This window comes from Copadichromis virginalis, linkage group LG10, assembly GCF_057382275.1.
Source record: "Copadichromis virginalis isolate Kocher_CV1m ecotype Utaka linkage group LG10, C_Virginalis_male_GT1.1, whole genome shotgun sequence".
Classification (NCBI taxonomy): Eukaryota; Metazoa; Chordata; class Actinopteri; order Cichliformes; family Cichlidae; genus Copadichromis; species Copadichromis virginalis.
The window spans coordinates 12,296,051-12,310,687 of NC_140627.1; the positions used below are offsets into that span (position 1 = coordinate 12,296,051).

Here is a 14,637-nt window from a genome sequence, read left to right on the forward strand (position 1 = left end):
CATCGCCTCGGGGGTATTTGCCAACCCCTTAGTAATCGCGATGGGGTATTTCACCACCCCAACCCACATTCGTAAGTTACGATGGCAAACATCGAGGGACCCCCAAGCGCCGGGGCAAACAACTCTCAACTTCACATCATCATCTTCTTCTTCCTCCTTCTCCTCGGTTCTCCTGCGCCGAGCTTGCGAACGCTTAGCTTTACAGAGGGCAGTGTTTGCGTAAACCAGACTAAGTGAGGACCTTGGACTCTCTGTTCCTCCTCGTCCTCCTTCATGAAAACCAAAATAATTCCAAACGCCAGATCTGAATGAGGATGGGGGAGGTTCAATTTGCCATGTTGCAAGGAGAGCTTAACTTCTGTCTCGCTAGCTTGCCCTGTGCTCTTCCTTCTGACGATGCTGTCTGTGTTGAGCGCTCAGTGGATCTGCGCTCGACAGTGCAGCCTAGGCGGAGTAGTCGAACGCAGATTCACTGAGCGCTCAACACAGACAGCGTCGTCAGAAGGAAAGTTGATAAAATAAATTACAAATGTTGTATTGTTCGATACATATGCGTACCGAACCGAAAGCACTGTATCGAACGGTTCAATACGAGTATCGTTGCACCCCTAATATATACATACACACACACATACACTGCAAACAATAAATACACATTCCAAAATAAAAACACCTCTGCAAATGAAGTGGAAAAGTTTGCTCTGGCGGCGCTTCGCATCAACATGTATATGAGGTACATTGCACTTTTGAGATTTGATCTGTGCATAGGTGCATCTTTGACGTGCAGCTCAGAGATCCACAATCCAGCACGTTTCCGTTTCTCTGACCGTCAGGCTGGCTGACCCGAGGTCACGTCAGAGCTTTGTTTTCTATCTATATGTAACAGACAGTCGGTTCCTCTCCTTCCACGCATTTCATACGACATAGCAGGCATACTGCTGGTTGGTTGACCAAAGTTTTTTAATGCCTGTCTACATTAACACATCTCGAGAGGCGTAGGAGCCAAAAAGTGAATCTGGAGCCAAATGTAGCAGCTGCAGCAGGGCACACAGAGCAAATATTTTCATAGGGTAGTATCAGAAATTGGACCTTTGAATATGTAGTCCCTTTAACTTCTTTCCTTCTATTAAACCCTTTGAGAAACAGCTATCCAGTGTACTCCTGATATGTGCTCTTATCATTTGTTCCTGATGCTCAAATACAATCCTGGACTCAACATATGTGGCTGTGTCTCTGTCCTTGCTATAGATATGTGTTAATGTGCAAAATAAGGTTAAAAAATAAAGAAATAAATGTGAGTTAGAGCAAGCTAGACGAGCAGAGAGGAATGTGTTAAATGAGGGTTAACTACCACACTGATCCCAGAACAGACCGCATGTACAAATCAAGTTCTCCGTCTAGTTTGTTCATGCAACTGGCTCACTGTGGTGTGATAATAGTGTATTTCTCAAAGCATAGGGTGTAACAAAGAAATGGATGCCTCCTGATGGGAACAGTGAAGATGGTTTGGAAGTCCTAAAACCTCTTCCTTTGTAATGGGCAGCAGTGGGTGACTCCTCTTGTTACATGCCAGTTATACCACAGACAATCCAGCTAAAATTCTCACAGAATTTCTCACAATTGAGAAAGTGTCTTTCCTTCTGACTTTCCCATCTTACTCTTGTTTTTATTTTTTGAAGTACATTTCCTGAAAAGTTCCCCATTTCTATGATCAGAGATGTGAGCCTGATCTCACAGGTTAGGGTTCGGTAAATGAACAGTCATACCATTTATTTTTTTCATTCACAACATACTAGATATTATTCTTTGGTTCACAAGCTGGACCAGCTCTACCAAGTTATCTATCACTGCACTATGCAATTAACAGCATTAACCCTTCAATGCCTGTAACAAAAAACGAAATGTCCTTCACATGATCCAAAGTGGGGTCTTCAAACAGTCCAGCACCTGGAACTGTTTGTGTACTTAATAATATATTGCTGAGCTTCTCTAAGTTACAGTAGCTTGTGTTCGTATGTGTACACAAAGACATAAACGTTCAATGATAAAAACACACAGTAGAATAAAATTGTAAGAAGTCATCAGTTGATGCAGTTTAAGGACACTTGTTCTTCAGTGCAGTCTCACCTGGAGCTCACATTTCTAGTTCATGCCATCATGACCAAAGATTCTTCAATTAATAGTTTAAAGATGTCCATGAATGCACTGCTAACTGCTCTTCAACCTTGTAAAAATCAACATGCATTTTGAATAAGAAACACTTTTACAAAACCAAAAGCTTCACTGTACTTAGTGATTTATCTGTCTAAACAAAACAGGTTCAGTTTGTGACTGAGAGAGCAGCTCGGTGGCGCTGAAGAAACACGATTTCATATGTTGTAGTAACAACACACTGCCACAAGATGGCACCCTACACCTACTTTACCATGCTGTTCCAGTAAAAAAGAAAAAGTGACAGAGCCTTGAAAGAGTGAGTGACACTTTTTATGAACTCATCTGTAATGTGTCACCTTTTCTGTAGAATGAAGTGCTTCCCTTCTTTTAAAGTAAATGCAGGCTTACAAAGATCCTCTAAACATGTTTCTGAAATAATCCTAAACACAATCATTAAATCAAAAATGCAAGAAACTATTTATTTAATCACTGTTCGTAACTTAATTCCTTAACTTATTACAAAAATAAACAAAGACTTTTCTGCTGTCTCACCTCTGTCAGTGTTCATGCTGTTACAGGAACAGGTGGAGGTGCAGGTGGAACTTTGACTTCACTGTGGTTTGTATGTGCAGGCAGGAGTGTGACATCTCAGAACAGCAGCGGATTGTCGAGCACGGTGACTCCTGCTGCGACGCCCCCGTCTGAGTGTCCTGAGCTCTTGGTCCTCAGCAGATGGCCCACACACTCATTTATCACCATGTCTTTACCCTGCCTGTAAGAAAACAAAGAAAAGACTAACATTAGAAACAGCCACCAACCAATCCCTTTTACTCCACCGCCCAAAGACCAGTGAGAAACACTAGCTAGTATTAACTTGGAATCAAAGTCCACTAATCCCCAGGCTCCCAGCATAACATACAGTCCAGCACAAACTCCACAAACTGTCTTGCTTCAGCTGACTTTCCTTCACCTTCTCTCCAGAGAATCTGTTGTGCTCTTTTCACCACGAAGCCACACTCCTGCTCACTGATCCTCACCTCTTTTTAACCTAGTCTCAGCAACTTTGTCCCATAGCTTGCACATCCTTTCCACCTCCATCTTTCTTCCCAGGCTTCCTTAAAAGCCAGCCTAAGAAATACGATTTTATAATTGCCCAATAAATTAAACTGCCATTTTCAAAAGTGTTATCATCCAAATTCATGCAGCGTGGCTAAATTAAGAATGAATTACAAACCCTAGCTTCCTTGCTAATATGATTAACAGCGAAATACTATCATAGTGGAGGTGTCAAATTACTGCTAAAATAGCTCATGTGAACCCTGATACTGAACTATGTATTTATCAAAACAAATGATCTGATATTACAAAGAAAACTAATTATTGCTTTTTACAGTATTAGCCCAGAGTGATGTAAGGCAGGGTGGTTAGTCAGCCGTAGCTTTTTCACATCTTAATCAATGTTGTTGTCAAGTGTGTCTCGTATACACTATTATCTCAGTCACAGTACAGCATCTATGAATCAAAGTAGATACACAGTAATGCAAAACAGCAGGCAGTCATGTTTGTGTCGTCACTGTTTTGACTGAGGCTAGCTCATACATGGAATGCAAGAAAATGCTGCATGTGTGTGCAGATCCATGCACTGCTTAAGCTTCCCTAGTTTAACAAATGGTGAGAAACAAACAGAAGTTTCAGCATTTGCTGCATTGCCAACATTTTTAAAGATGCTTTTGTCCCCCCGCTGTACCACCTCCTTCTCACTGAGGCTTCGAGACAAACCGTTCTGCTGCTGCAAGGCCATTGATACTGTTTTATAGATCTCTGGACCCTGTAGACGAGCGCAACCACAGAAAATAAATCACAGGAATAAAATGTGAATGATATTGCCTACACTGGACAGCAAAACCCAGGTGAGGATTATCTAATGCCAAATTTTCCAAACAATGAAAAAATCGTGTCCTTTTTCTCCCCATGTATAGTGTAGAGGTCAGCGAATGCCGCTCGGATCTGCTGCACAGCTTGAGGCTGGTCTGGGAAGAACCTCTCCAGGACTCCAGGTCTGGCGAGCACTTGCTGAACCTTCTTGGAACCAGCCAGGTAAGCCCTGATATCTGGACACTTCACAGCTCGAGAGCGCTCCATCAGACGACGAGCATCCCAGCTCTGCAATTGAAAACAGACAATGAATTCTCTGCTTGCAAGCACACCAACCAGCAGAGCGTGACAATAGTTGGTTTATATTCCGCTGAGATTTGACAGACAGAGACAGAAGAATGAAGGACAACAACACAGAGTCACGCTATCAAGGAGAACTTGGACGCTAGATTCAGCAGTTTGGCTTGAAACTTGCAAACTGTTTTAACTTGTTATGTCCGATAACTTTTCCTTCCAGGCTGCTCGGCAGTTTTCTTTCACTTGTTTCCTGTTCCTGCCAGCAGAATGCACACACAGCTGCAGTAACTACACACAATGTTGCAGAGAACATGGAGCAGCAACAAACATGTGTTGGTCTCTAATCACCCATTCAAACTGACATAGCGACAGAGGTCTGTTGTCACTTATATCAGCCAATCAGGGCTAGACTTGGTGTTGCTAAGCAGGGAAAGAAATAAACTCAATGATAATGACGTTCCAGTTTCTCATGAATACGAATCACTTTAAGCAAGTCTGCAGGTTTCATTTTAGTGTTTTTAATTAAACTCTTTGATGTAATCATCCTGAGTGCAAATCAAAAGTTGGACCTGTTCAGAAGTGTAGTTGTCAGGCATGTAACCGTTCCTGAAATACACCACGGTGACCTGTTTGCTGTCCCTGAAGTGAAAGTGACACAAAAGACACATTAATCCATGTCGACACACAGCGACCTCCACTTCCTGGAAGTCTCTCGTGCTGCTGTCCACTGGGAATCCCCATGGTGCCTCTTCCCAGTGTCTATGACATGTAACAAATATAATAAAATAGCAAGGAATTATAAAGTAAATGACAAGATTTTCCATTTAGTTTAATTTAACAGTAGTCATTTTGCAGAAGACAGACATTTGGTTACTATAGTAAAAACTATTATGTCAAATTAACCAAAAAGAAAAAGAGTCAACAAATGCAGACACTTGGCTGTCTTCAGCAACAAAAACACCATCAAAAAAGTCACAGTCATCAGAGCAACATCGGAGAAACAATAAAGTCTAACCATGGAAGGTATATAGAAACATATGCATAAAAACACAAAAACAAATAACATCAACAATGAGCACCTTTAGTTTTGCTGAAAGTGATATAGCTTTCTGTTCCCATCAACTGAAAGCGCCAACATTTCAGGTGAGCATGCTGGGCAGCTGAAGCTGACATCACAGCACAGCTGCTCTTCCTCATCAAGAAAGCTGTGCTGCACTGCATCGCTGTTGGCACGCCCAGTCTGTACGTACAGAAATATAACAGAGAAATAAATATTTGCATCTGCTTATTGAAAAACAATATCAAAGAAATACTTCACTCACCCTTCCCCCACACTTAGTACCACACTCCAACAGTTTTGCAAAAGCTTCCCTGGAGAATCATGGAGAAAATACTTTTAGTTCCTGGAAAGAGCTCAAGGGTCTAAGTGTAAAGAGTAGACATGTTGACAGATGCTGGCCAATATCCACTCCTAATCAGGTCCTTTAACTCAGGGCTGCACTGCTGCTGGCATGTTTGACATCTGTATGTCGCCTGGTGCACATCATAACGTTCTTGGACCAAAAAGAAAAATAAACAACATGACTAATAAATCACTGCCTTCACAAATGACTTCTATTAATGCAATACCATGTTCTGATTGTACAGCAAGGGCAGAAAACATGCTTCATCACACTATGTTCAAATCCATCACCCTAACCTAAATAGCAGGTTGCTGTTTACTATTAATGTTGATTAAAATCACTATTTTTCCTGCTGACACTGTGAAGTTGACTCTACATAAAACTACTGATACAGTACCTTGAGTCGGAGCCTGAGGCTGGGATCAGACAGCAGATGAATGCAGCGCTCCGTAACATCCTTAGTGATGCTGAGGTGGGAGGGAAGCTCTGCTTTCACATCAGGACTACCAATATCTTCCACATCCTCACACTCAGTGGGAGGGACCTCTGCAATGGCAGCACATGTACAGTTAGACCGCCAGTTTAGCAGTGAGGTTCAGATTTCTATGACTCTTAATTACAATGATCCATCTCCTCTACACTCTGAATCTAATCTCACCACCACTACAACCTATAGCTTATATTCCACTGGCCCGTAGACAGACCTATTACCTCGGTCTTCAGTGTCATCATCCTCTATTCCAAAGCTCTCTGCCAGTTCTTTCTGTTTGCAGTAAATCAGCAGGAATTGGCCAATGCTGAGGTCTTCCTGGTCACTGGAGCTTTGCCTGGAGCTGGCAGACTTACTGGTCCCGCTACAAGTGGAAGGAAACCACCTCGCTAAAGGAAAAACAAGACAACAATATGAACATAGGCTTGGTTACAATAAAATAAGTCAGTTGATCAAAATCAGTGTGACACAGACAATGATGTTTTTGGAAAGAGCCCATTAGTGACATTTAATTTATACATTTTTACTGTGAGGGCTTGTAAAACTTCTGTATGAATATTATTATGAATATTAATTCTACAACAGAAAACGACTCAGCATTTAAACCATCACGATGTATTAAATGTTTCCAAAGACACTGATAATTTGATAACAAGCAAAGTTATATATCCTGAAATGTACTCATTGATAGAAACTTTGAAAGGCAACACAGAAAAATGCGGTAGAGAATGCCTTGAGTCACATTTTCTTCCTTATCCTCTTTGACTCCCAGTATACGTGAGACTCAAGCTGACATCACTGTTGAAATCTTACCCAGTGCCTTCATGAGCGCGTGCAGCACGGAGCAGAAAAGAGCAGCTGTGTGCTCGTAGCTGAGATCCAGAGCCGTCAGCACATCCTGAACGATGTCCCCGACCACGGGCTGCAGTCAGAGTGAGTCAACATAACTGTCAACACCCGTGGAGCCTGGCCAACAAGACAGGATTACAATGAAATACAGTAAAAGCTCAGGGACGCACAGGCTTAAGCAGACAAAGAAGGAAATCGGGTAAACCCTCCAGCACTCATTTCTGTGTCCATTTTGGGCTAAAAACAAAAACACCTCATAACTACCTGTGGATGCTGGCTGAGCCTCTGAAGGTTGAGTGATATGTCATTAAGCAGGTAGTCAGAGTTCTCATTGATCAGTTCCTTGAGGGAAGTGTATCCACAGGCCTTACTGATGTCCTACATGGAGCTCAGCGCCGCCTGGCTCACCAGCAGTGTCTCCTCACCAGCTTTCTCCAGCACAGGATACAGCGAGGCCATCAACAAGGCACAGAAATTGCGGCCCACTGGCTGAGCACAGCAGGCGATTCCCCCGAGTTGGATGCACAGCTGACAGATGTTGCTGTTGAGCTAATGGATCATGGATGCAGATGTTGATGATGAAGGAATCACTTGGAGAGAGCTTGTATTTGAGTTGCTGGCATCACTGTTGTATATCGAGGGGAGTCTGGATGGACCGAGCAGCTACGCAAAGAGACAAAACCTGTGTTAAAGCACTGCTTTCTAACCACTTTTACACATGCACTGCAGCTCTGAAGTTTTCAAGATATTGTCCATGCACGTGAGAACGCAAATGTCTGACACAGTTAGATCAAACATTAAACAGCCTTTAGCCTTCCTGCTCCTGAGTGAAAGCCTGTATTATATCTGACTGTGCTCATGTGGGGATAAGACAGATTAGCCTTTCTCAAAGTGAAGAGTGGGGGCCAATTTAGGATCTTCACTCAAATTTAAAATACAAGGTAAACTGATGTATTTCCTTAAATAAACAAAAACCACACAAGCGCTTATAAAATGCTCATCCTACCCAGTCATATGCAAAGTGTTAGAATCAACGTGTGATCCACCTGCCACTAAGAGATATTATTTCTCTTTGGTAGATGGAAAAAATGGAATCAAACTCACTGTCAGTAGCTACAACAGCACATTTGTTATAATATGATGAATCAAGCATTTAGATATTAAATAGTATTGAGGGAGACAGGATCAAATACAGTGGGGCAAAAAAGTATTTAGTCAGCCACCAATTGTGCACGTTCTCCCACTTAAAAATATGAGAGAGGCCTGTCATTTTCATCATAGGTATACCTCTAACTTGTCCGAGTTTTAAAGAACTGATTTGCAAATTATGGTGGAAAAGAAGTATTTGGTCACCTCATTTTTTGCCCCACTGCGTAATATACAAAGATATTTGTGGCAACTCGATGTGCTTTGTCCACTTTTATTATCGGATTGCTCTGTTAACCAAAGGGAATACCTCAGTTTATTGTATGTTTGACTATAATTTACAAAAAGACTAAAGCATCATTTCTTATCTTTTCTACAATAACTATGAAATGAACAAATGGAGAGTGCTCGCTCAAGTCATGGATCAAGTGACTTAAAGGGCCGTTTTCAAAGAAAACTAAAAGTGTATAAGCAACCAAGGAAGTGAGTCCTACCTGGCCACTGGACAACATTCAGTGACAGTGCACTTGCTGGCATCTCCGGTGGGCAGAGCCCTGATTCAGTAGGGTGAATAAGGGATCTTGTCTCCTCCGTACTTAATGAGAGTGGTGTATCTGTCAGTCATGTCTGGCACATAAAACACCAGGTAGGTCCCATCATGGCTGTCACAGATATCTGCTTCTTGGGCTTCCCCTCTGGGTCCTTCAGGAGAAAACAAAAACTGTTACCTAAATATCAATGCTTTGAATACATTATTGTGTGGTCCACGTTCATGCACTCACAGTGATCTGCACTGCCAGCAGTCCCTCACCTGCATCTTTGGCATCAATGGTGACCTTCACTGGCAGAGAGGTGGGCGCTCCAGTGGTGTTAAGGCCGGATCCACTTGCACGCACCTTGCTGGTATCATGGGTGGGCAGCACCTTCACCTTGTAAGGGCGGACCAAAGGGGAGAGAAGACAACTGGCTGTGGAATACAGTCTCACAAATGAAAGGAGCCTTATTTACAGAACCGAGTAAACCACGCAAACAGTTTTCCATTTTCAAAGCTGGCCAGAGTGGAACACTGTAACATGTAACACCTAGAAGGTTCAGATGGCTGCAGTACTTTGCTAATATGGATCAAAAGTTTGGGGGGGAAAATGTAATTAAATCAAGTGATTGTAATGCTGTTACTTCCGTTGTGTAGTTAACCATCTATCATTTTAGATGTTTCATTAGCAGCCTGATGAAATTAGCTGTGTAGTTAGCCGACTTCTGCCATCCAAACAGATGAGGTGAATTATGCAGATCACTAGCACAGTACACAGATTACCACTTCTTATTCCAGCCAGACTTCAGGTACTTCATTCGAATCATGCAGTAACAACAAAGATTTATTACTGCTGGCTTTTTAAATTGTGCTTCTTCTGTTCTAGAAAAACAGAAACATGTGATCACAGGGTTTTGTTTTTTTCAATGACATTTGTGTTGGTTGTGTCGGTTGCAGGCAAACATTTATCATAATGGTTAGATATTAGGAAATAGCTTAAAATGTGTGCATATTTAACTTGTTGCACTGCCGTAGTGTTACCTGCGTGGGATCTCCTCATGAGCATATGACTGTACCCTGGATGATGATATGTGAGGAGCTTGAACTTGATTCGCTAACAGAAACTCATTTGGCTAGCTTAGCGCACATGTCTTGTGGCAAGATATATGCACTTAAATGTTTTAAGTCATTGGCTGTTCTGCCAAATTGCCACCAACCTGCAACTTTGTGAGCTGACTGTTTCGCGATTTTTGTGTTTTAGACAACAAAAATAAAAGAAAAAGATGTACAGATCCAGGCTTTTCCTTTACTGTTGTAGTCGCATAGAATGACGTCACTGACACTGGTTTAATATGAAAACAAACTTTGCAAAAAAAAAAAGAAGAAGAAGTGAGTCGGCGTGTCATCTTTATCGAGCACCATACATGTTTTGCCTCACATTAAAATTATTACTTTTCCTTTTCAAAAACAATTAATATTCAGAGAAGTCAAATATAGCAAATTTGTACGGCTTCCACGGCCGGCAGGTGGCGCAGAACACTTGCCCGCCCCTGGCAACTTGAAGCACAGACAGGCGCTGGTTCGAGTTGAGGCTCGAACACTTACACACTCACACACACACTCACTGACTTCAAATCCTCTCTGTGTCTTCAGTCTGCTAGGGGGATTCCTGGTCTGCGCAGGGAATCCCAATCCTTTTTTTTTCTTTTCTTTTTTGGGCTGTTGGGGCCTGTATTTACAAAGCTGGGACTATCTCCGTTGTCATGGCTACCAAGAACAACGCCAGCTTGGGGGAGAGCGGAGAGCCGATAAGCAAACACTCATTCATCCTTTCTCCTCTTTCGTTTCACAGCTGCTGCGGTGGGAAACGCTGGGACTTGTGTGGCTATGCAGTTTTTGCATTGTTGGGAACTTTTAAGGACCAGCCTTGAATTTTACAGATTTGATAAGTGAAGCCTGGATATATAGTGAAGAGAGCTGGGATAATCTGGACAGAATCTGCAGGCTGCATCTCCAAATCACAAGTGGCTTTAGATCTGACTCTTACAGACAGGCATGCATGTCTTAGGGTGATTACACACTAACACATTGTGATTAATCACACACATTTGTATACATTTTATTAACAAGATAATAAAAAAAAAAACATTATACAAAATGTGTTTTTGTGACAGGCCGCTAGTAACAAAGTGCTCAAAGATTTCAAATTGGTTCTTTCCCAAGTTTTCTGTTATGTGTACACATATTCCTTGAATTAGGTGCTTTTTAATTCTCCAATAATGGTCAGTGCAAAGTGTTTACACAAACAAACAAAACAAGTCTTTACACAAACAAACAAACAAACAAAAAACATTACTCAGAAAATGGTCAGGTACAAGAACTGGATTAAAAAGGATTGGAAAAAACAGATAATGTCCAATGAAATACTTTAGCGTGTGGCTCATGACTTTTGCACAGTACTGTAAATGTTATTAATAATGAAAGATATAAAGATGTAGCTTTCCCATTTTTAAAAAATTCCCATACACATTATTCTTTTCTTCTAGTGAAGGTGCCTCCTCCTTCAGACCTTAGGATAACTAATTTCTCAGACAGTGACATCACGGTGCGCTGGGAAGCTGCAGATGATGATGATGTTTCTTACCTCATTAAGTGGATCTCCCTAAGTGGAGGCGACCTGAGGCAGGTGGGGAAGAACTATTGAGTTGTTGGAGTACATATTATGAAATAAAAAATACAATATCTCAATAAACTGTTGTCCTGTGTCTTAAGGAGTATCAGATATCACTGTCTGCACTCTATGGAGATGGAGCTCAGAGTGAAGCTGTGGCCGTACGCTATAGCACCTGTGAGTCACACATTTTAACTATATCAGCTGCTGGTGGGAGCAGGCTCTCATGGATCTTTCTGGATATTTGCAGCGGGGACATGCTGGGGTCATTTTGGAGCAGGTTAATTTGTGTGCGCCACGTGTCATAATCAGTTTTGTTGTTAGGTCTGGGAACCTTACCGGAGAAGGTACGGAGTCTAACCTGGGACTGGATGTGTTTGACATCTTGCCTTCGTACGATATGCTCTACCACGACCTTCTGAATGTCAGGTGGATTCAAATCACTTACTGAAAGGGACGCACAGGCTTAAGCAGACAAAGAAGGAAATCGGGTAAACCCTCCAGCACTCATTTCTGTGTCCATTCTGGGCTAAAAACAAAAACACCTCATAACTACCTGTGGATGCTGGCTGAGCCTCTGAAGGTTGAGTGATATGTCATTAAGCAGGTAGTCAGAGTTCTCATTGATCAGTTCCTTGAGGGAAGTGTATCCACAGGCCTTACTGATGTCCTACATGGAGCTCAGCGCCGCCTGGCTCACCAGCAGTGTCTCCTCACCAGCTTTCTCCAGCACAGGATACAGCGAGGCCATCAACAAGGCACAGAAATTGCGGCCCACTGGCTGAGCACAGCAGGCGATTCCCCCGAGTTGGATGCACAGCTGACAGATGTTGCTGTTGAGCTAATGGATCATGGATGCAGATGTTGATGATGAAGGAATCACTTGGAGAGAGCTTGTATTTGAGTTGCTGGCATCACTGTTGTATATCGAGGGGAGTCTGGATGGACCAAGCAGCTACGCAAAGAGACAAAACCTGTGTTAAAGCACTGCTTTCTAACCACTTTTACACATGCACTGCAGCTCTGAAGTTTTCAAGATATTGTCCATGCACGTGAGAACGCAAATGTCTGACACAGTTAGATCAAACATTAAACAGCCTTTAGCCTTCCTGCTCCTGAGTGAAAGCCTGTATTATATCTGACTGTGCTCATGTGGGGATAAGACAGATTAGCCTTTTCTCAAAGTGAAGAGTGGGGGCCAATTTAGGATCTTCACTCAAATTTAAAATACAAGGGAAACTGATGTATTTCCTTAAATAAACAAAAACCACACAAGCGCTTATAAAATGCTCATCCTACCCAGTCATATGCAAAGTGTTAGAATCAACGTGTGATCCACCTGCCACTAAGAGATATTATTTCTCTTTGGTAGATGGAAAAAATGGAATCAAACTCACTGTCAGTAGCTACAACAGCACATTTGTTATAATATGATGAATCAAGCATTTAGATATTAAATAGTATTGAGGGAGACAGGATCAAATACAGTGGGGCAAAAAAGTATTTAGTCAGCCACCAATTGTGCACGTTCTCCCACTTAAAAATATGAGAGAGGCCTGTCATTTTCATCATAGGTATACCTCTAACTTGTCCGAGTTTTAAAGAACTGATTTGCAAATTATGGTGGAAAAGAAGTATTTGGTCACCTCATTTTTTGCCCCACTGCGTAATATACAAAGATATTTGTGGCAACTCGATGTGCTTTGTCCACTTTTATTATCGGATTGCTCTGTTAACCAAAGGGAATACCTCAGTTTATTGTATGTTTGACTATAATTTACAAAAAGACTAAAGCATCATTTCTTATCTTTTCTACAATAACTATGAAATGAACAAATGGAGAGTGCTCGCTCAAGTCATGGATCAAGTGACTTAAAGGGCCGTTTTCAAAGAAAACTAAAAGTGTATAAGCAACCAAGGAAGTGAGTCCTACCTGGCCACTGGACAACATTCAGTGACAGTGCACTTGCTGGCATCTCCGGTGGGCAGAGCCCTGATTCAGTAGGGTGAATAAGGGATCTTGTCTCCTCCGTACTTAATGAGAGTGGTGTATCTGTCAGTCATGTCTGGCACATAAAACACCAGGTAGGTCCCATCATGGCTGTCACAGATATCTGCTTCTTGGGCTTCCCCTCTGGGTCCTTCAGGAGAAAACAAAAACTGTTACCTAAATATCAATGCTTTGAATACATTATTGTGTGGTCCACGTTCATGCACTCACAGTGATCTGCACTGCCAGCAGTCCCTCACCTGCATCTTTGGCATCAATGGTGACCTTCACTGGCAGAGAGGTGGGCGCTCCAGTGGTGTTAAGGCCGGATCCACTTGCACGCACCTTGCTGGTATCATGGGTGGGCAGCACCTTCACCTTGTAAGGGCGGACCAAAGGGGAGAGAAGACAACTGGCTGTGGAATACAGTCTCACAAATGAAAGGAGCCTTATTTACAGAACCGAGTAAACCACGCAAAGAGTTTTCCATTTTCAAAGCTGGCCAGAGTGGAACACTGTAACATGTAACACCTAGAAGGTTCAGATGGCTGCAGTACTTTGCTAATTTGGATCAAATGTTTGGGGGGAAAATGTAATTAAATCAAGTGATTGTAATGCTGTTACTTCCGTTGTGTAGTTAACCATCTATCATTTTAGATGTTTCATTAGCAGCCTGATGAAATTAGCTGTGTAGTTAGCCGACTTCTGCCATCCAAACAGATGAGGTGAATTATGCAGATCACTAGCACAGTACACAGATTACCACTTCTTATTCCAGCCAGACTTCAGGTACTTCATTCGAATCATGCAGTAACAACAAAGATTTATTACTACTGGCTTTTTAAATTGTGCTTCTTCTGTTCTAGAAAAACAGAAACATGTGATCACAGGGTTTTGTTTTTTTCAATGACATTTGTGTTGGTTGTGTCGGTTGCAGGCAAACATTTATCATAATGGTTAGATATTAGGAAATAGCTTAAAATGTGTGCATATTTAACTTGTTGCACTGCCGTAGTGTTACCTGCGTGGGATCTCCTCATGAGCATATGACTGTACCCTGGATGATGATATGTGAGGAGCTTGAACTTGATTCGCTAACAGAAACTCATTTGGCTAGCTTAGCGCACATGTCTTGTGGCAAGATATATGCACTTAAATGTTTTAAGTCATTGGCTGTTCTGCCAAATTGCCACCAACCTGCAACTTTGTGAGCTGACTGTTTCGCGATTT

The 14,637-nt window shown here is 42.1% G+C and overlaps 1 protein-coding gene across 6 annotated transcripts; it reads right to left on the reverse strand.

Annotated features, from left to right (window-relative positions):
- Positions 1-961: 961 nt before the first annotated feature.
- LOC146699913 (TELO2-interacting protein 1 homolog) lies at positions 962-7,939 on the reverse strand. 6 transcript variants are annotated; one of them, XR_014922490.1, is made up of 7 exons: positions 7,333-7,939; positions 7,033-7,185; positions 6,441-6,608; positions 6,127-6,275; positions 5,649-5,879; positions 5,406-5,566; positions 962-4,965 (listed from the first exon to the last, which is right to left on the reverse strand). XR_014922490.1 is itself a non-coding variant. In XM_085469846.1 (6 exons), exons 2-5 carry the CDS (start codon positions 7,043-7,045, stop codon positions 5,662-5,664), a joined length of 366 nt encoding a protein of 121 aa, XP_085325972.1. In that variant the 5' UTR covers positions 7,046-7,185; positions 7,333-7,939; the 3' UTR covers positions 962-5,566; positions 5,649-5,661. The 6 variants fall into 6 exon arrangements, 3 of the variants coding, with proteins under 3 accessions (XP_085325972.1, XP_085325973.1, XP_085325971.1); XR_014922489.1 differs by having other exon boundaries at positions 962-5,566; XM_085469846.1 differs by having other exon boundaries at positions 962-5,566; positions 5,649-5,697.
- Positions 7,940-14,637: the final 6,698 nt, after the last annotated feature.